Source organism: Jatropha curcas, chromosome 10, assembly GCF_041381405.1.
Source record: "Jatropha curcas cultivar XTBG-Jc1 chromosome 10, XTBG_Jcur_1.0, whole genome shotgun sequence".
Classification (NCBI taxonomy): domain Eukaryota; kingdom Viridiplantae; phylum Streptophyta; class Magnoliopsida; order Malpighiales; family Euphorbiaceae; genus Jatropha; species Jatropha curcas.
The window spans coordinates 9,378,802-9,400,004 of NC_143160.1; the positions used below are offsets into that span (position 1 = coordinate 9,378,802).

The 21,203-nt window shown below is 33.1% G+C and overlaps 1 protein-coding gene across 3 annotated transcripts; it reads left to right on the forward strand.

Moving 5' to 3' along the window:
* Positions 1 to 422: 422 nt before the first annotated feature.
* Positions 423 to 16,534, forward strand: LOC105636912 (DEA(D/H)-box RNA helicase family protein). Of its 3 annotated transcripts, none has more exons than XM_012220311.4 (19): positions 423 to 1,033; positions 3,810 to 3,964; positions 4,046 to 4,133; positions 4,465 to 4,710; positions 5,449 to 5,544; positions 8,177 to 8,365; positions 8,470 to 8,629; positions 8,791 to 8,921; positions 9,777 to 9,944; positions 10,037 to 10,309; positions 10,622 to 10,816; positions 12,401 to 12,604; positions 12,804 to 12,873; positions 12,960 to 13,108; positions 14,249 to 14,554; positions 14,735 to 14,794; positions 14,914 to 15,066; positions 15,156 to 15,266; positions 15,423 to 16,534. In XM_012220311.4, exons 1-19 carry the CDS (start codon positions 560 to 562, stop codon positions 15,882 to 15,884), a joined length of 3,690 nt encoding a protein of 1,229 aa, XP_012075701.1. In that variant the 5' UTR covers positions 423 to 559; the 3' UTR covers positions 15,885 to 16,534. The 3 variants fall into 3 exon arrangements, with proteins under 3 accessions (XP_012075701.1, XP_012075702.1, XP_037497389.1); XM_012220312.4 differs by having other exon boundaries at positions 896 to 1,033; positions 3,826 to 3,964; XM_037641461.2 differs by having other exon boundaries at positions 910 to 1,050.
* Positions 16,535 to 21,203: the final 4,669 nt, after the last annotated feature.

Here is a 21,203-nt window from a genome sequence, read left to right on the forward strand (position 1 = left end):
AAATATAAATTTATCTCTAAATTATAGTCAAATTAATGCATGAAGGCTTCTAATTTCAAAAACTAATGTTTCTAAAATATGATTCCGTTAATAGCCTCTTTTGCTATACTGAGAAAAGATAAGATTGACATTATGTCATTCTCTTTTGCTATTAACACTGTCCTTCTCTTTTGCTATACTGAGAAAAGATAAGATGAGAAGGAGCCTCTGTTAATTTTTCAACATTAAAATTTTTGTTAATTTGAGTATAATTTAGGTATCAATTTGATAATACTTCAAGGACTAAATAGTAGTTTACCCTTTATTTTTCCCAAACTAAATATCTCACGTGCTTACTTGTCCCACACTAAATATCTCACGTGCAAATAGGCGCGTGAATATAAAGCTTTATTTTTAGCGTATTATTACTAAGCACTAGCGTAGCAAGACTAAACTCTCTTCCGCCATTTCTGTCTGACTATCAGTTTATGATAACTCAAAGCCAGTAGTAACCACCGCAGTTAGAATCTAACAGAATTTCAGTCATCACCACCAAAAACGACACGGTCGTTCACCCCGCATGCTCTCTTCCCTTCTCTTTAATCTACCATTTCAGCAAATTCCCTTGAACTCACACCGGAAAACCCTAAAACCCTCACTTTCCCCTTCCTCCTCCACTGCAATGAAGGACCGGTCGCCTTCTTCGTACGGCGCCGTTTATGTCCCTCCTCACCAGCGTCTCCGTTCCATCATCACCGTGCAGAATTATAGCTCCGCCTCTTCTGCTTCTCCAATCGAGTGTAAAGTTCCTGATAATCAGACCGCTGCTGCTTTAAACCCTATAAAGAGCTCTCCTGCACCTCACTTTCAACAACAGCAGCAACAGCAGCAGCAGCGGAGGAATGGCTTTGGTGATAGTAATCATTTTAACAACAACAATGATAATGTTAATAACAACAGCAACAATAATAACCATAAGTTCATTTCTGCCTACGACGATGGAGTCTCTGAGGAAGGATCCGATCGTGAGATAGAGTCCTTGATGGTTCCACCTGTGAGTGATTCATAAATGTATATATTTTTATCGTTGTTTCCCTTTTGTTTTTGGATTTGTTGCTCTATGATTTTTGCTGGTTTTCAAATTATGCTTGAATTACTGCTTTTTATAATTCTTAGTTTCTTTTAAGTTGTGCATTTAACTGATTTCTAATGAACTGGCGTTCTTAAGTAATTTAATTAATAAAAATCAGTGTATATGAAGTCTTCCCCAATTGGCGGATGGTAAATTTTCCAGGATAACTGTTCTGGAATTATGGATTAATATTCTTCAAACGATATGTGGAGCTCAAATGGTTGTTACCTTTTGCATAGAGTTAAGCACTTGATTATTGGGTTTGATGATGACCAGATGGTTGCTTGCTTATGTCAAATATTGGCCAGAGGTTTGTCTTTATTGTGTATTACTGGGAGTTCTGAGAATTAGTGCCTCTATTATCAGAAAAGGTTGTAATCCTTTATTGGAGGTTTTGTCAGTTAGTTTGAGCAATTCATTCATTGTCTATTATTTCTTTTGTCGTGATGATTGTAGTTGCAAGTCCAAATTTACATCATGAAGCAGAATTAAATATTATCATGTGTTTTACAGATAGCCATGCACTTTTTACAGTAGAGAAATTGATAGCATCTGCTACAACTATGTTGCAATCCTTGAGCCCAATTTGCAAACAATGAGAATGTTGTTTTCTCTTGTCAATGGTTTAAAAGATTGAAAAGGCAATGGTGTCTTTGATTTTATAAAACCCTAAATTGGTAACAACATGTCGACGTCCTTTTGCTTAGCGATTGAACAATCCTGAGCTAGGTTTGCTTTAATGTCCAAAAAGGATGGCCTTCTGGCTACTACCATCTTTTATTTTTTTGGGAAATATGCAATGCTTTGTTCATTCCTTGCTTTTTTTTTTTTTTTTCTTTTCTTGTTGCCCAAAATTAATATCGTACATTGAAACAAAGGTAGAATCAGGATGCATGTGGTTGAGATTGAAATGTGAGGGGCTAACACAATTATATAGGTTTGAGTCCATCAACAGGAATTTAGACCATTAGCATTTTGCAAGAAATTTGGAAAGTGATTACCAAGGTTTTGGCATTGGGATTAAAAATGTTGATCAGCAAGATGTTAGGGCTATATTAAAATCCTTTTCTGGAAGAGGAGCCAGCCAAATTCTCAACCGTGCATTAGTGTCTGTATTTTTAATGATGATGGAACTGAGGAATGCTGGAAGGAAATGAATTGTGAAACCTATCTTGACACTGATATTTCAATATTTATTAATTGGTTCTTGATTTGTTGCGATTATCCAGGGATCTTCAACAAGGAGATCCCTTGTTTCCACTTTCATTCATTTTGGTACAATAGGTTTTAGGATACTCTTTGAACACTATGGAGAATACCTTTGAATTGTGGTTGCAGTCTCATGGGTCATGGGTCCATGGAAAAGAGATATTATCCACATTATGTAACTTTCGTGGCCAGTGTGGACGTGATTTTCTTTCATGCACCAGAAAATTACATTTAATGCACGAATTTGATAGAAACTATATTAAATGACACAATACCAATGCTTCCAATGAATTTTGGTTTGAATAAGAACTTATTTTGGTTTGACTTATTATGAAGTACTTCAATTAAACAATATCTGCCTGTTATGTTTAGAATATAGCTGTTCACAAGTAAAGGTATCTCACTCAAAAAAATTAGTCAATGAATTAATGGTATCACACAAGACTGGCACTGACAAGTTATTGTTACATGGGAAAAATCTAAAAATGTAAAATAATTTTTTTGGGGATTGGGGGGAGAATGTGTTGGTGTGCTGATGTGGAAAGTTTTATCATGCCATGACTGATGCTTATAATGTAGTAATCGCTGACTGTTTTTAAGCCCATGGATGGGCTTTTGAGAGGGGTGTAAGGTGGAAAGAAGATATGAAATTGTGTTATGTTACCACACCTTTTAGCCAAGGATACAATAAATTTTATGGTTTGAAGGCACAATTGATACTCTATTTCAGGTGCATCATCTGTTTTCAGGCCACTTTTGGGCTGAAGGTTAAAATGCAGAAAGTTAGTTTAATTCCTGTGGGAGAAGTTATGGATGCCAGTCTACTGTCTAGCATTTTAGAGAGCACGGTGAAGTGTCCTACTGTTTCCTCGTTGGGGTTTATCTTTTGGGAAGTCAGTTTCAGACGCGCACGTGTTTGGAATACTGTAGTGAGAAGCAAATGCGTATCGATATCATTGTTTCTGACCTTGTTTTTTACTTTATGTCTTACTTTCCTATCTCTTAGTTTTTGGAGTATTCAGATTTGGGGCAATGTTAAGGAGTTTAGATCCTACTCATTGAGTATTACATCTTTCACGCTATTCAATGAGGTTCTTTTTGGAAAAAGAATTTGGATTTTTGTGGTGGTAAGAAATGAGCTTTGGTAAATGATTATTGTAGCCAAAGTGTGGTGTGGAGAGAACCACCAAGGCATGTACTAGATGCATGCAACATGGATGATCATATCTCTTTTACCTCTATTCAAATTTGGATACATTTAAGACATTCCGGAGATACATCAAAAGATATCCAAAATGAAACTTGTTCATTTTATTTGTCACTGATATGTTTCTCTCTCTCTCCTTATTCTTATTTTACACATAATTTTGGTCATTGTACTGATATTCTCTTGGATAGTTTTTATTGCTGGAATAACGTGCGTTTTAATTTTCTGAAATACTCATACTTGTTTACGGTTATTGTGTACTGTTTAATTTGTGTTTGTCAGGGTGCTTCCTTTTCAGATAACATTGAGGAGTGGAAACGGAAGTTAACCATGCTTTTGCGAGACAAGGAGAAGCAAGAGTTGGTCTCAAGGGAAAAGAAAGACAGACATGATTTTGAACAAATAGCAGCTTTGGCAAGTAGAATGGGTTTGTATAGGTATCATTTGTTTCATCAGAGTAGATGCTTCAATCTGTTGTTGTCTTAGTAGTGTTCTCAACTGAAGTTATCTTTTTGCAGCCATCTGTATGTGAAAGTTGTTGTATTTAGTAAGGTCCCCTTGCCAAACTACAGATTTGATTTGGATGATAAGCGTCCACAGAGGGAGGTATTTCTTGTAGTTCTGGTCTCTAAATTTTTACCTTCTCTCTAATAAAATTTGGTTCGTACACCAAATATTTACATAGGCACACATGCATTTTGTAGTGCTACGGCTTTCAAAATTGATAACGTACTTCAATTGATTGCTAGCACTCAAATTTCATTTAAGTCTAGTACTAGAATTCAATATTAACCGCTGCTTGCTAAATGGCCTTATATTGTCTTCTGTTTGTTTTTTTTAAGCACGAGTTGAAAATCTTTTGTTCTCTGTGTTGAGTATCCAAATTTAACTTTCTTGTACGGTCAGTTATTTTATCAAATATTTAAAAAATTGGCAGGTGAGCTTACCTCTTGGTTTGCTAAGAAGAGTTGATGCTTATCTTGGAGAACACCTCTTTCAGAAGTCCAAGACGAAGGAAAGCTTTCCAGACTTTTCCATTTCTAGATCAAGCAGCAGTAGTAGTCTAGCTACTGATGAAGGGCTTTTTGAGCAGCCGGAACCATTGGCTTCCAGTAAGGCTGTCATGGAGAAAATTCTATTTCGGAGAAGTTTGCAACTGCGCGATCAGCTACAGGCGTGGCAGGTTCATCTTATACTGAAACATTTGAAGCTAGAGTATTTCTATTATTTTCTGAACACATCCTTTCTGTTTAACATTTTACTAATCAAAAATTGAGCACTATATTGGGCAATCGTATCTGGCAGGTTACTCTGTACAGTATATTGCTTACAATTAGTGGAAGGCTGCTTTGTTTTGTTCCTTCATTGTTTAGAAACCAGACTGGATGGGTAGTCCTACCAGGAACTGGTTTGATCGTTGGTCTGGTCCCACAGTAAATGCTTTACAGTTTTCTAAAATTACAGTAATGCTAATGATTTAGTATTTGATATAATTTTGTGAATTTTAGAAGAAAATGCCACGATAACATTAGCTGTTTCAAAATTTTTAGTATTTGATATAATTTTACAAATTTTGGAAGAAAATACTACTTTAAAATTAGATTTTGTCAAGTATAAAAGGGAAGCTTAATATTGGATTTTTTTAATTTACTTGTTTGGTATCCTACAATGTCCATTTTCAATTATTTTCTGTTAGTACTGGTCCTCTAATGTTTACTTGCACATTTGTGCATGTCCTTTTCAAATAACTTCCTTGTTCATGCAAAAGACTGATTTGTATGTAAAATATTAAACAATGCAATCTTTGGATGTTAAAATATGTTTTTGGTTTTAAATCATTCAATCCTTTCTAGCATATTTTTGATTGCATGAAGTAGGGTTGAATAGTTATAGTTATTTTTTAATTTTTTTTTTTTTTTAGGATTCTCTAGAAGGCAGAAAAATGCTGGAATTTCGGAAAAGTTTACCTGCTTATAGAGAGAAGGATGCAATATTGACAACTGTTTCACAAAATCAGGTTCGAAAGCTTTTATTATTGGTCTTGTTATCAGTTGCTCATGCCACCTTGTGGAAATATTCCGTTAGGAAGTTTTAGGTTAAATTCAGGTTCTCATGAGAAATGGAAGTATTAGGCATGAGTGAGGAGCTCAAACTTGGTTCTATTTTAAACTATTTGACCTTCTCTGAACGTGTCATGCTTCACTATTGTGTCTGGATGATCATTTTGGTATTACATGGTTTTGTACTTTTATTCTTTCTTTGTCCATTATATTTTGCCTTGGGGATGTCAATGAGCTGATTTGCTTATGCTCTACCTGAATCTCAACTTGATAAAGTTTGTACAAGTTTTTTCATAATCAATTTGATACATAAGTGAATGTGAGTTAGGAAAAGCTCAACCCATTTCATGAGCAGGATTATTTATACATTCTAAGTAAGTCAGATTGTCCATAAATTTACTGGTTATTGATTTTGACCTTAAGTTTTGTGTTTATATCTATAATATGTAGACAATTACCTATTTAAAAACTGCTTAATAAGAGAAAACATTTTGGAAAAAAAAATTCTCCTTTTGAATTTCATGACCTGTATAGTACGTTGGAAGTTTCACATTTTACCATACAAGTTACTAAAATGAACAAAGGTTGTTAGATGTATTAATTTTGTTTTACAAATAAATATTAAAGTTTTTTGAATGACCTTATTTACGACTTAAGTCTATTTAGGAAGAATTTGGCTCAACTTCAGCTTAGTTAAAGAGATAAAAGAAGTAGGTTGCTATTTGCTCAGCTCAACTTTTTTAACAAATGGGCTAAGCAAGGGCCTAAATTTAATGCTTATTAAATGAGGCAAGCTTGTTTTCGCTAATATTGGCTCAGGTTATTTGCTGCTAATCTTTTAACATCATCCTTCTATTCTCTTGTGCATTAATGGGCTGTGGACTGGGCAATTTATAATGATTCCATACTTTCCTGTACCTATTCCATTCTGTTATTTCCTCTATTATAAACACAGTTAGGAAAGTTCTGTATCATCACCTTACCTCTCAATTCTGTAATATTTTAATGTTGGAATATATGAAACCTTCTATTAGGTTGTCCATGTTAACAGAAATATCCAGCCCGTCCAATTAACTTGCCTATTAACAAACTGAAGATATTTGTATTTGCGTAATACATAATTGGCTGTAGTTTAGATTTTGAAGAATCTGAAAGGTCAGTATAATGCAGTCAGAACTGATTATATCTAACCCAAACGTTGTGTTATCTCATGGAAGACTTTTAGTGCTCTCCAAAGTACAGATTCCATATTTGGCTATTTCAATTGAAAACCCCACTTCTAACTCTTCTTTATTTTCTTTTACATTTTTGTCTTTTCAATTTTTGTTTCCATAGTTCGTCTAGTGTAACTGTTGTTTTTGGGCTGTGAAAAGAAGTTGAAATTAGAAAGAAAAAGAATAAATTAGGCCCATCATTTTCTGTTGCTGTAAAGAAAAATATCCTTGGAAGTTTAGTTAGAAATAAACAACAAGGTTAGTCACTTTTCACTTGCTTGATGTGGAAACAAAAAGAAAAAAGTTCTTGTTTTTCTCTCCAACTGTAGATCTCATTTGTATTTTTCTTTTAAATCAAAAAATATCAGGAACTACAGATTAATTGGAGTTAAAATCTGAAAGTTCTCCTTGATTTGGATTTTTTTGATTACCAAAATATATAGTTTAAAAAAAGAAGAAATGTTATTTGTGTTTGTTACTGGAAGGCGAAGTTCAGGGGACAACAAAAGGCTGTTAAAACTTCATTTAACCCTGCACTACCTGCTGTTACAGGTGATCTGTGCTAACTGACTTGCTCAGACTCATAAATTTGTTCAATCCAGGGCAGTTTGGTTTTTCTTCCCCTGGTGAGCTCAGATCAGTGGAAAAATTAAACATGCACCAGCAGCCTACCTTCTTATCAGTTATTCTCTAACCAGCATATTTCCAAAGAGAGTTTTAATAAGTATTCGTTGTGACTATCCCCTCCCTCTCTTCTGCTGCTTTTTCTCTTTTCTCTGTCTCTCTCTTACCCTCCTAAAAAAAAAAAAAAAAAAGAAAAGAAAATACATGCATGCCCTATGCATCCAAATGCATGACACTTGAACACGTCAGAAACCCAAGAAATAACCATGTTGCTCACTGTGGAAATTGTTGAAAGATGTGATAAATACTTTCTGTCCACCCCTTCTTTCCCAAGAATCAGGGGTTGGAAGGGGGAAGGACGATATGTTGTCGTGTCACTGATGCAGTCACTCGTAAATATAAGCTGCTTTGTATTAATCTTTGTCTTGATTGCGCAGCTGCATCAATAGTTTGATTTTGTTTCCTTCTCATTTTCTTTTTTCATTTTAATATAAATTGGTAAACACGGTGCCCACTGAATTGTGCAACAGTTCTTATGCTTTTTGTTGTTTGCATCTAAAGTAGGTATGAAATGTTGAAACTTCGCTGTGATGTATTTAATTTAGCCGCTGGTCCATCTTAGATTAATTTATTTATATGGGCAGATAGTTATAAAATTTGTTATGGTGCCCATGAATTGATATGTTCCTTTAATAGTCAATATTATGCAAGTATCAGTTCTTAATGATGCCTTGCGTTTTGTGTTTTATAGGTGGTTATTATCTCAGGTGAAACAGGCTGTGGCAAGACCACACAAATTCCCCAGTTCATATTAGAATCTGAGATAGAATCTGGCCGAGGAGCTGTTTGTAATATAATATGTACTCAGCCAAGACGAATATCTGCCATGTCTGTTTCTGAAAGAGTTGCTTCAGAAAGGGGAGAGAAATTAGGCGAATGTGTGAGTTCTGTATCAAACACAGTCTGAAAATATTTTCCCAAGTCACCACCTGCTCTGAATTTAAACAAAATTGAAAGTGACTATTTGTGTTTCTTATCTTAAAGGTTGGATATAAGGTTCGGCTTGAAGGTATAAAAGGAAGAGATACTCACCTTCTCTTTTGCACCACGGGCATCTTATTGAGAAGATTGCTTTGTGATAGAAATTTAAAGGGCATAACTCATGTTATTGTGGATGAGATTCACGAACGTGGAATGAATGAGGGTAAATTGATAGTTGTTTCATTTTTATTTTGTGAAGGGGGATAGGTTTTCCTCCAATTTATATTTTCTCTTCTTCATTCACTTGTAAAATTTTGATCTTTTAACTGTTAAAAAGATTTTGGATGATGCATTCTGACTCTTTCCATTAACGTTTGATGCCAGACTTTCTGCTCATTGTCCTTAAAGATCTCCTTCCTCGTAGACCAGAACTTAGGCTGATTCTGATGAGTGCGACCCTTGATGCAGAACTTTTCTCATCCTACTTTGATGGAGCTCCTATACTTCGCATTCCAGTAAGTGTAAAAATGAAGATGTCTTCAATCGTGGTTTTCTGAGGGGAAAAGGGAGTGTTCTGGTGCATACTTGTGATGATTTTGGAGACCAATTTGAAGTGACCTCCTCCATCTGCTTTTGTTTTGTTTACTATCTTTTTCTTAACATATATTTTTCTGGTAGCTGATTCTACAAAAATAATTACTGAACATAATTATATCCTGTGTTTGAACATGAATGTCTTGCTGCTTACTCTTTATCCTCATTCAGTCATTTACGTTTTTTATTTAACAAATAATGGTATTGGCTTTGGCTGTATTCTATATTCTACTTGCTGTTTGTTTTTCTTACATCCTTTCAGCAAATGTTATGAGTTGTGCTTTAATGTCAGTATGCTAGTTGGTGTGATGCCTGGAGGAGTCCGATCCTTGACTGATATGAAGGGATTCCAAGTATTCATTACTCCTCCATTTGTTCATATGACAACTTTCTATTGGATTTTTTGTTTTTGTACCTTAATTTACCTGTATAGGAGCTCTAATGAATTCAAGCTTACAAAAGTGCAAAATAAATTAAGCAAGAAGTGTGATTTTAAAACACTCAGATGGTTCCCTATCTGATAAAAGGTTCGGTTATGTAATGATATTATCATTTCTCCTAGCATTTTTTGGGCTTTACATATTTTCATATCTTTGTGGTTCAGTTGTGTTCTTACCATGGTTGGGTGAAGCTTATTTATTTAAGGCATCCATAAATCTCAGCATGTGAACCTTTTTGTGGATATCCAGTTTTGTTTAATTTCTGGCATAAGTTATATTAGAATCTAGATATTAAAAACCTTCTAATCAAGAACACTATTTTTATGGATTGATTAGGGTTTTGCATACCCAGTGCAAACTCATTTTCTGGAAAATATCCTGGAAATGACTGGTTACAGATTAACCTTATACAATCAAATTGACGATTATGGCCAAGAAAAGATGTGGAGAACAAGTAAACAAGCTCCAAGAAAGAGGAAGAGCCAAATTGCTTCTGCTGTAGAGGTATATGAAGTTCTTATGTTATTGCTGCTTCTGCAATGTTAAACTGTTTCCTGATTTTTTGTTCTCATTTTGGCAACAAAACACCCAATCAGGATGCACTAAGAGCTGCCGATTTCAAGGAGTATAGTCCCCAGACTCGGGAATCTTTGTCATGTTGGAATCCTGATTGCATTGGGTTCAATCTCATTGAATACCTTTTGTGTTATATATGTGAAAATGAGAAGCCTGGTGCTGTTCTAGTTTTTATGACTGGCTGGGATGACATAAGCTCTCTGAAGGATAAGCTCTCGTCTCATCCTATTTTAGGAGATCCAAGCCGAGTTTTGTTGCTTGCTTGCCACGGTTCTATGGCTAGCTCGGAGCAGGTGACATTTATTGTTTTAATTTAATCATCTAATTTGTTAGTTTTGTTGATTGCATGGTTGTTTTTTTAAAAAAAAAAAAAAAAAAAAATTGGTATTGACAATTGATCAACTTATGCTGGCATGATTATATTCGTCAGCAGCAAAAGATCGAACAGCATATTGGTTCTACATATTTTAGCTGCTTTTTGTCCTGATGTTTTTATAATTTTATTATTATGTACTTGAGAGGTTGCAGTTAAAAAAAATTCATCTTGTTTCTTCTGTTTTCTTTTTGAAAGAATTTCTAAGAAGATTTATCTGGGCTTCTTGCAGAAATTAATATTTGATGATCCCAAAGAAGGAGTGAGGAAAATAGTGCTAGCTACCAATATTGCTGAGACAAGTATCACAATCAATGATGTTGTTTTTGTACTCGATTGTGGAAAGGCAAAGGAGACCTCGTATGATGCACTGAATAACACTCCTTGTCTGCTTCCTTCCTGGATTTCTAAGGTTTCTGCTCAACAAGTAAGGTCTTCCTTGGTTTGACCTTTTGATTTCCAAATTCCAGTATTGATTTGTGATATCATATACAAGTTACAATATTGATCTAATCCACTTGAAGCAATTTTTAACTAGTGTGAACTTAGATGTATGGTCCTTTCACTTCCACTCATCTCAAAGTAGGTGTCTAATTTGTATGCCTTGTTATTTTAGCAGAATGTGATGTGTCCAAATTGCTGAAAAATGCAGTATTTTATCTTGCACCAGTCAATTATGTTCATTATTTAGTGAGAAAAGAAAAATGGGAGATAGGAAGGTGCTATACGAGTCATGACTGTAAACAAATAGGAAGACTATCCAACTCTGAAGACTTGTTCATGTATCAAGTGATTTTGTCTTAGAAGGCTAACACAATTAATGTGGTTAGTTTAGTTGAGCTTACTTGAAACTCTTTTGCTTCTTTAATTTACTCTTACATTAGTAGAACATTCAGAGTCTTCATCTAATTTATTTGCTGGTCCTTAATAATTGTTGTTTCCTGCAGCCACCAACAATCAAAGAAACAAACAAAAATTAGGATGTATGTCCAAAGCAAGACTATGTAAATGGTTATTCTAATTGTAGATTTTAGATGAGCTAGGAGTTAAATTAAACTGTTAAAATACTTAGGGAGCTTTGTGCTCATTCAACCTTAGCATGATCTTCAGCTTTTGTCATATAGTTCCGGATGTACTTATATAGCCATGCAGTTTCACCTGAGTTTGGCCATATTTTTAAGAATGTGGCTCAAGGATTTCGTAGTTTGAAAACTTTCCTCTTCAAGCCGATTGTTGGGAGTCCCATAATAAATTGATTGGAAATTCAAAATGGCTTGATAATTGGTATTAAATTTTGAATGCAGTTGTATTTTATCCATTAGAGGGTATATCAAATATGAAGTTGTATGTGTAAGAATGGTTCCAAATTTTTTCTATTTCTTTTTTTGTTTTTATTTTTCAAAAAGGAAGAGAGAAGATATCTTCAGTTGTACAATATATAAAAGACTTAGTCACATAAATACCCAAACTTTTGTCAATTTTGTCAGCACCTTCTTATCATCTATGTAATCCAACTTTTACATTTGAATCCATTTTAGCTTTCCTAGGATCCCCTGGTACTTTGCCAGTATCCATCTGATGCTGGTGCTGGTGTGATGTTGATACTGGATTGGTCCATTCCCAGTTGCACTATTGTCATACACACACACAAATCTTGGTATGTATATATATATATATATATATATATATATATATATATATATATATATATATTGAAATAAAAGCAGTGGCCAAAATTGGATGTTGTCTAGAGTTTTGGATATTTTGGTTAGTGACCAAGAAAAGGGAAGTGAAAGAACCATTGTAGAGGAATGATTCAACTCTCTTTCTTGACCTTTAAAAATTCTTGTTCCAAGGAAAGAATGAGATTGTTCGCCTCATGGTAGAATATCTATTATGCTTTATGCGTTTGACCAATTAGTAGGGGATGCCTTTTTAAATGCTGGGTCTTTTGGACCATCTACTTGTTAATTGACTTTTTTTTTTCTTTTCTTGCTTACTGATAATGTAGAGAAGAGGAAGGGCTGGCCGTGTTCAACCAGGACAATGTTACCATCTCTATCCTAGATGCGTATATGAAGCCTTTGCAGAGTATCAATTGCCAGAAATTTTGAGGACACCATTGCAGTCTCTTTGTCTGCAAATCAAGAGTTTGAAACTTGGAAGTATCTCTGAGTTTCTCTCCAGGGCTTTGCAGTCACCTGAATTCTTGGCGGTAATGTCAATTGAGTTAACATCTTTGAACTAATTTTCATATCCATATCGCTCTTTTTTTTTTTTTTTTTTTTTTTTTAAAAAAAAATTCCTTTTCTCAAATATCGTCCTTCAAATTTATTCTTCAGTTCCAATTTATGCAAGTAGTTTTCCAATGCAGCCTTACTCATGATTTTTCTTCCTGAATTTATGTTTCATAGGTTCAAAATGCCATTGAATACTTAAAAATCATAGGGGCCTTGGATGAGAAGGAAAATTTGACTGTTCTAGGTATGTTTAAATTTTTTTTTTTTTTTAAACAATGCTTGTAACTTATTTTCCTGCAGAATATCAATTTCATTCTATTACTTGAACAGGAAGGTATTTGACCGTGCTTCCCGTGGAGCCTAAACTTGGCAAGATGCTCATATTAGGTTCTATCTTCAATTGCCTGGATCCAATATTAACTATTGTGGCTGGCCTTAGTGTTAGGGATCCTTTCTTGACGCCGCTGGATAAGAAGGATGTAAGCTGGCTTCTTATGAATTTTGTTATAAGTGAGCCCTGATAATTATTTTCCTAATCCTCTTTCTCTTAGCAAGATTTAACCCATGGTTATTTCCCTTAGTTCATCTGTGATAGAAGAAATGGTTCCAATTTTATGTGCAAATCCAACCATCCACATCCCATTTAAGTCCCTTAAGGCTTATAGATGCCTCTAGATATCTAGAGTTTAAAGTTGAGCTTAGCTGCCTTGTCTTTGTATACCTTGATGAATTTAGATTTTCTATTTATATTTTTATTTGTGGCTTTATTTCATTAATGCCTATTTCCTGAGCATTTATTTCTTGCAAAGTGACACTTGTTGATGAATGTTATTTAGGAAGTTGCAACTTTTGGTGTTTGGGTCGTAAACTATTTCCTAGAAGCATCATTTTCTTTAGTGAATAATGTGTCTCCACGTCCACCTATGAGAGATTATAACCTTTGTTGGACCATTTATGGTCCCAAGCTTGGATGAAGGAGCTGCATAAAATTCAAGTTGCCCCAATGGAAGTAGAATGGAGACAAATATCTTTATGGCTGGTTCCAACTAGATTAGGTTCAAAACTTAGTTGTGGTTCAGTCAAACTTCCTGGAAAATATGTTGTAAAAGTTAATAATATTCAGCTCCCTGGAGGAATTTGTGTTTTTAACTTTTACAAATTAATTTTCCTCACTTGTTCTTATATCCATTCAAAAAGTTGATTTTAGGTTATTTATTAAGAATTAAGATAGTCCAATAAGTTTACTTTCTACTTCTAGTATGAGCGCTGAGCTACTTCCTTGGCTTTAATATTTTACTTTTTCTGCCATTCTTGTATTTCTGCATCGACTAAGGCTCCAACATCATGTAAGGCAATACTGTTGGTATTGGAGCAAGTTAATCAAGGTACCACCAGTGGTCATAGAGTATTTTGTAACAAGTAACAACCCTTGTCATTCACTGAAGTTTTTTTATTTAAGTGGTACCACTTGCTCCTCTGGACGTGTGTTTGAAATCAAGTTAGTTCTCTAATTGCTCAGTGAAGAGTTCAGGTGTATGTATATTTTGGCACTTATTACTTGACTTGTTTGTGATGTTTGGAATACTAGGATCAATTATGTATCTATTCCTACTGTGCAGCTTGCAGAGGCTGCTAAATCTCAATTTTCCCGTGACTATAGTGACCATCTTGCCCTTGTCCAGGCCTATGAGGGCTGGAAAGATGCCGAAAGAGATTTTGCAGGGTATGACTATTGCTGGAAAAATTTTATTTCAGTACAATCTATGAAAGCTATTGATTCTCTTCGGAAAGAGTTCTTCTCCTTGCTCAAGGATGCTGGACTGGTTGATAGCAACACAACCACTTACAACTCATGGAGCTATGAAGAGCGCCTCATCCGAGCGGTTATTTGCTATGGACTCTATCCAGGAATTGCCTCTGTCGTGGTGGGTCATTTGTTGTTTTTGTGTAGAATGTGCTAATACTGTTCATTTGGCGATATTTATTCCTCATATATTTTATATAAAGATGTTGGACCTTCTCAAAAAATAAATAAATAAATAAAAGAGCGTAAAGTATGCTTTTCTGTATGATTTTGATGGATACTGACATAATTGCATACACAGCATAACGAAAAGTCATTCTCTCTCAAAACTATGGAGGATGGGCAAGTGCTTCTATATTCTGTGAGTCTTGTCTTTCTAATTATAATATTCATTTCTAAGTTCTCTTTTCCAAAGGAAGAACCAGGCTTTCTAAATCTTTCTTATTTTATTTTGTTTTAATTGTATGGTTTTTCCCCTAGAACTCGGTGAATGCTCGTGAATCTAAAATTCCTTATCCATGGCTGGTTTTCAATGAGAAGATAAAGGTTAATGCTGTTTTCCTTCGGGATTCAACAGCTGTTTCTGATTCAGTATTGCTTCTGTTTGGTGGGAGCATTTCCAAGGGGGACACTGTAAGTCTCCCTCTTTTCTTTTTCTACTTCTTGTTTTCTGGAGCATATAATTAAAGTGAAATAATTCATCACACGTGATGCTATGATAGGATGGACATTTGAAGATGCTGGGAGGATATTTGGAATTCTTCATGAAACCTGATGTAGCTGAAATTTATCAAAGTTTGAGGAGAGAACTAGACGAGTTTATTCAGACCAAAGTAAGTGGAACTTTGAGTGAGAACTAGTTCAACTGATATTTATCTTCTTTTTTTCTTTAAAAAAAAATTCTTGAGGATTTAAAATGCACATTATATTTTTGTTACTGTTATTTCATTTTTAAGTAATCTTCAATTGTCCATGGTGAATATGAGCAGCTTCTGAATCCCAGGATGGCCATACATACATATCATGAGCTTCTGTCTGCCATACGCTTACTGGTCTCAGAGGATCAATGTGATGGCAAATTTGTATTTGGTCATCAAGTTCTCAAGCCCTCAAAGGTATCTGTTATGGCAACGCAACCAAACTTAGTGTCAAGGACTGAAAGTGGACCTGGAGGTGACAATTCTAAGAGTCAGCTACAAACATTGCTAACCAGAGCAGGGTATGCTGCACCGTTGTACAAGACGAAACAGTTAAAGAACAACCAATTTCGAGCTACTGTGGAGTTCAATGGAATGCAAATTATGGGGCAGCCATGCAACAACAAGAAGAGTGCAGAGAAAGATGCAGCAGCTGAGGCCCTGCAGTATCTGATGGCTGGGACCCAGACAGGCCAAGAATACATCAATCACGTGTCAATGTTGCTAAAGAAAAGCAAGAAGGATCATTACTGACCTAGCATCATCAAGCTTCCCATAGGCAGCTTTTTTTGAATGCAACAAGCGCGTGTGCAGAGCCATGCCTGAGAATGCTAAAATATGGTCTCACTGATATGCAGGTCTGGATCTCCTCACTCGTTAAAGCGGAAACAGACAGTGGAATTGCAGTGTTGCTTTATGAAGCTTAACATTAGCTTGATATTTGGACATGGCCGTTGAGAAATATAGCAACCTGGCGCCAGACTCACATGCGCATGCTGGTAACTTGAAAACCAATTTGGATAGTTAGATGGGTTTTAGACAAGGAATTTAGCCAATTGGAAGAGTTACCGTTGAAAGGATTGGTTGTCATTTTGTGGTTGCATGATTGATGTTTTTGGGCAATGTGTTTATCTCAAGTAGATTAACTGAGTGGCTGAATATTATTGGTGGAAGTATATAGGCTGATTTTAGAGAGGAACATGACTAAGTTTAACCCTTCTGAGTTTAATAGAGCTATTCTTTTTCTTTTTTATTTTTTCTAAAGTTGATTCTTGTATATTATTATGATACTTTAAAGACCGCAGAGGCTTGTATATTGTAATGGTTGAACTCCGAATGCAGCACAGCATGTAGCTTTTTTCTTCTTATTATCAGAAGCTCCAGTGCAGTTTCTTTTTTCGTTAGTCAGGTTTTTTCCCATGAAATCAGCTTCTTTTTCTTCTATTATTTTCTTGACAGGATTCTTTTAGCACAACGTACTCAGTTTGGAAGCAAATTGATGTAAACCGCTGGTTACTTGATGAAAGCTTGCAAAATGTGAACTATCAATATGAGCACAATTGTTTTTTAGGTATCTTATTCTGATATTGTTAGAGAATGAGAAACCATTGTTGTATAAATTGCGAACTATATAATGTAAAAATTAATGTGATCATTGGAATCCCAATAATTCTAATTTGTTTTTATTGATTTAAATAGAACATTTTAATATTAACGTTTAATTCATGCTAACACGATTTCAAAAGAAGAAATTGAGTTTCAGGTTTTATATATATTTATATAAATAGAATATTAAATAATAGTATTTAATAATTTTAGATAAAACATTTTAACATTTCAAAAATTGAAAAAAAATGAAAAATTTTAATTTTAATTTTTTTTTCAAAGATATCAAATAGGACTTTCTCTCTAGATTGCTCCAATTCTCCCTAATCCCTTGTTGGCCTAACCTCTTTAAAATTAAACCTAATCTTCCCACCCATTGACTCATAATTTTTATTCATTTATTTACTAATAATAATTGAGTGCAATCTATTAATTTTATTTTCCTTTTGAAAATTCAATAAATAATATTAGGACATTACTAGACTAATTTTAATTCAAATTCATTTTTTTTAATAATATCAGTGTATAAAGTTAAGAATTCAAAATTTTGTAAAAAAAAAAAAATTCTGCCTACCCAAAAAAATTATTTAACTCATCATTTTTTTTAATTCGTTAAAGGCTTTTATGACCGAAATAACAATAACACTGCAGGTTACTCACAACACCTATGATCAAAAGGATTTAAATTCGAAACCTCTCGCTCCTCACATAAGTAAGAAGACTAACTAGACCACTATCTGATTGGTTTATTTAACTCATCATTAAATACTAGTATAATTTTATAATATATTTGGCTTAATTACGTACAAAAATACTTTAATTTAATTTAATGTTTTTTCTAATTTTTATCACTAAGTTTTTAGTTTTAAAAACTTGATATAAAAATTTTAATTTTTTATAATTCTAGCATCTATCAAATTTTAAGCCGAATTAAACCTAAATTTGTAACCATTAGATCATGAATTTCTCATTTCTCTATTAATTTATGTGAATATCCCAAAATTTTGCACCATTAATATGAAAATTTTACTATAATATTTTCATAGGAAGGTTCCAAAAAAGAAAATTCAGATATTTTATATTAAAAAAATCATAGCTTACTTTGACTTGAAATTATTTTAGTGATAGAATTGTAAAAATTTTAAAAAGTGTTAAAAAAAAATACCAAAATTACAAAACTATTCGTATACGCTCATTCTACAATTTAACAAGGCCCAATCTTTGACCGACCGAATTAAGTTAGGCCCAAACAACTAATCTTCGAAATACCCATTAAGGATTTTTTCTTCTTTCTTTTCTTTTTCCACCCTTTTCACTTGAGTGCCATTGGAGATAAAAATAAAAAATAAAAAATCTACAAGGATGACATTCGAATATATGCCACCAACTCTTATACCTTTATCACTAGGCTACGTCAACAATTTTTACTGTGACACATCCAATAAATTTATTGTATTTTTTTAATGTGATCGTCATTTAATTATATCATCATTAGTAAAAAGGGAAAATTTTGAAAAATAATAAAAAGAAAATAAAAATAAACATTTTTTCATCAGCTTTTTTTTTTTGTTTTTAAATGATAGATCATACCTCAAGAACGAGGATTTGTTTAAAATAAATGTGGACTTTACATATGATGTTGCATATGTAATAACTCCTGTATCAGAGAAATCCACTTCAACTGAAAATAATTTTAAAATATCAAGACGTGTCGAACGTTGTATCTATGTTTTTTTTAATAATCTTTTTTCACTATTATATATATATATATATATATATATATATATATATATATATATATATATATATTTCAGGAATGTAATTCAAAAATTTGAGACTATGTTTAATAAGTCATAATAAAATATAATATAGTACAATCAATTATATTACTTATGCAACATTTATATTAGAAATATTTTTAATTATATCATATTACGTTATTGTACTAGAAATGTTTTTTGTTATATTAGATTACGGCTCAGTAAACATAGTCTTCTTAACATGATGAATGGTAACATCTAAACATTAAATCAAGACTTGGAGTTGCTATGTTATTTTTTAATGTGGTATATAAATATATATATATATATATATATATATATATATATATATATTTAACTTCTAACATGAATAAATAAAAAGAGACTCTAAAGTTCATGCATGTGATCCAAATTATTCTATAGGGAAATGAAAACCGCTGAGCAAGGGATATTTTGATCATTTGATAAGCAATCACAACCAATAAAATAAACCTTTCCAAATCTAAGCCCAAAAACAATAAAATTTTTCTAAAAATCACCTTGAAAAACAGAAGCCTTCTTCTAATTTTTCTATTTCTTTTAATATTAAAAAAGAAAAAATTAAAACTGAATTTATTACCAAACATTTGTGTACTTATTACCGGACTATGTTTTCTTCTTAGATCCCTTATACGAGTCTTCTCCATCTCACCTTTGTGAAATTATGGTACAAGAATCAAGTCACAACAATGGGATCTATCCTTTTTTTTAATTAATTAATTAACATTTCTATTTTCAACAGTGCTTTCGTTTTTTTAAATAATTAATTATTAAATAAATAAATAAACATAAAAAATTTCGTGGCCATCCTCGAAATGCGACATTGATTTTGCTGTCGGCTAAGTAGGCCAAGTTTTGATTAGGTAAAATAATTTTGAAAGAAATGGCATTTGACCATATGACTGTGAGACAGCCTGGGTAAGGTCCTGGTCTTTCATGTCAAAGATTCCTCTCAATGAAAATTAAATAATTATTTCCCTTTTTTTTAATTTCAATTATTCTTTTAAATTAAATATTTACTGTTTGTTAAGACAGAAAATTCAAGTCAGGCAACACTATGTGTTATTGTCTGGAATTTATATGATCCTCAAATTTGTACTTCGTTAAAAAAAAACCCAATTGAAGTGCAACACATATTCAATGCCTGAACCCACCATTGTGATCGATCCGTCCTCGTCGTGATGCTGTGTGGTTGCTGGGGATACGTGGGTCGGTTCGATATGATTCGACAATAAAATTGAATTGACAAAAGTAAAATTGCTACCATATGAATTGGAATTGACATTAGGGTTTTTGGGGACCCTTGATGTTCAAAATTGAGTTTTCGTTATGTGGATCAATTTCAATTGGGCCATGTTTTGTTTTAGTATTTAAATTAAAAATGAGTTCTCCAATCCCGTGACAATTAAATAGGCCAAGAAAATGTTGGGTTCATGTTTCTTGTAAATTTTTAAAAAATGAGGGCAAGTGGAGGGATTTATTTATTTATTTTTATTTAATTTAATATATTCCATGGGTTGGTCTGTTCATGGAAAAGATTTGATGTTGTTGCTTGCAAAAAGTCTACCCATTGGTGAAATTTTTGTCTCATGTTTTTGGTTGTATGAGCAGGCTTTTGTTGGTTGAGATTTCAACCCTTCACTTTGGTCATAAATTCATAATTGGTACTTACTATTTATTAAGTATAACAAAATTAAATATTAGAATATTCATAAATATGTTTAGAGATTTGAATTTGACTGAAAACCCTAAGATTTGACTTTAATTTGTAATTATTTGAAATGAAAATATTTGAATTTGATTGATAAGTTTTTAAATATTTTATTTTATTGAGAAGATTCCTTGAACATGAATCAAATTTATAGATGTAGAATATTAGTTGTTTAAGTGTGCATGAATCTAAAACACACTCTTACATGTATGATCTAGTAGCCTCATTGACCTTTCTAATTGTGTAGAAAGTAAGACGTTTTAGATTTAAATCTTCTCGACCGTAAGATTTTTCACCACTTCGGTGGGTAAATATGAAAGTTATTCCTATTATGTAATGTACAATGTTATGAGTAGAAGTTTTTAGATTTGAATTCTCTTGACTATAAAAGTTATTACTGATATATAATCTATAATATTATTATTTTTTTGTTAATTTAACTTTAATTAAAATTTGAATTGGAAATTTCGCAATCAAATTCTAAGTATAGGATTATAATTGATGAGAAACATTGTAAGATATCACCAAAAGAGGGCCTAGTAGTACTAAACACTAGAAGGAGTTGATAGCCACTAAATATTGGGACAAATAGAATAGTGGAGGACAAAGCATTACCAATTAAGAGGTTACAACAACCATTTGAGTTGCTTTAAGAGCAAAGGAAGGTCATGTGCTTCTGCTTGAGTTTGAGGAACCTCCTTTATATCTCATCTTATTGTAAGGTACTATGCATTATTATTTTTCTTTATTACACTTCACTTCATAATAAATATTTAAAGGGCTTCAAAGATACCATGTTCTGAATAAGTGTTTTCAAACCTATAAAGGATCAAAATTGACCCCAAATAGTCAATTGCTTACTAAAATAATTTAATACCTACTTCTATTTTAAAAATATTTATTAAAATTTTTTTTAAAGAAATCAAACTAGAAATTTCATTAAGAGGAAACTATGCA

Coding starts and splice junctions, on each gene's coding strand:
- LOC105636912 (XM_012220311.4), top strand. CDS start 560: ATGCTCTCTTCCCTTCTCTTTAATCTACCATTTCAGCAAATTCCCTTG. Junction 10,310..10,621: donor CTATGGCTAGCTCGGAGCAG/GTGACATTTATT, acceptor GGCTTCTTGCAG/AAATTAATATTTGATGATCC. Junction 14,795..14,913: donor GGCAAGTGCTTCTATATTCT/GTGAGTCTTGTC, acceptor TTTTTCCCCTAG/AACTCGGTGAATGCTCGTGA.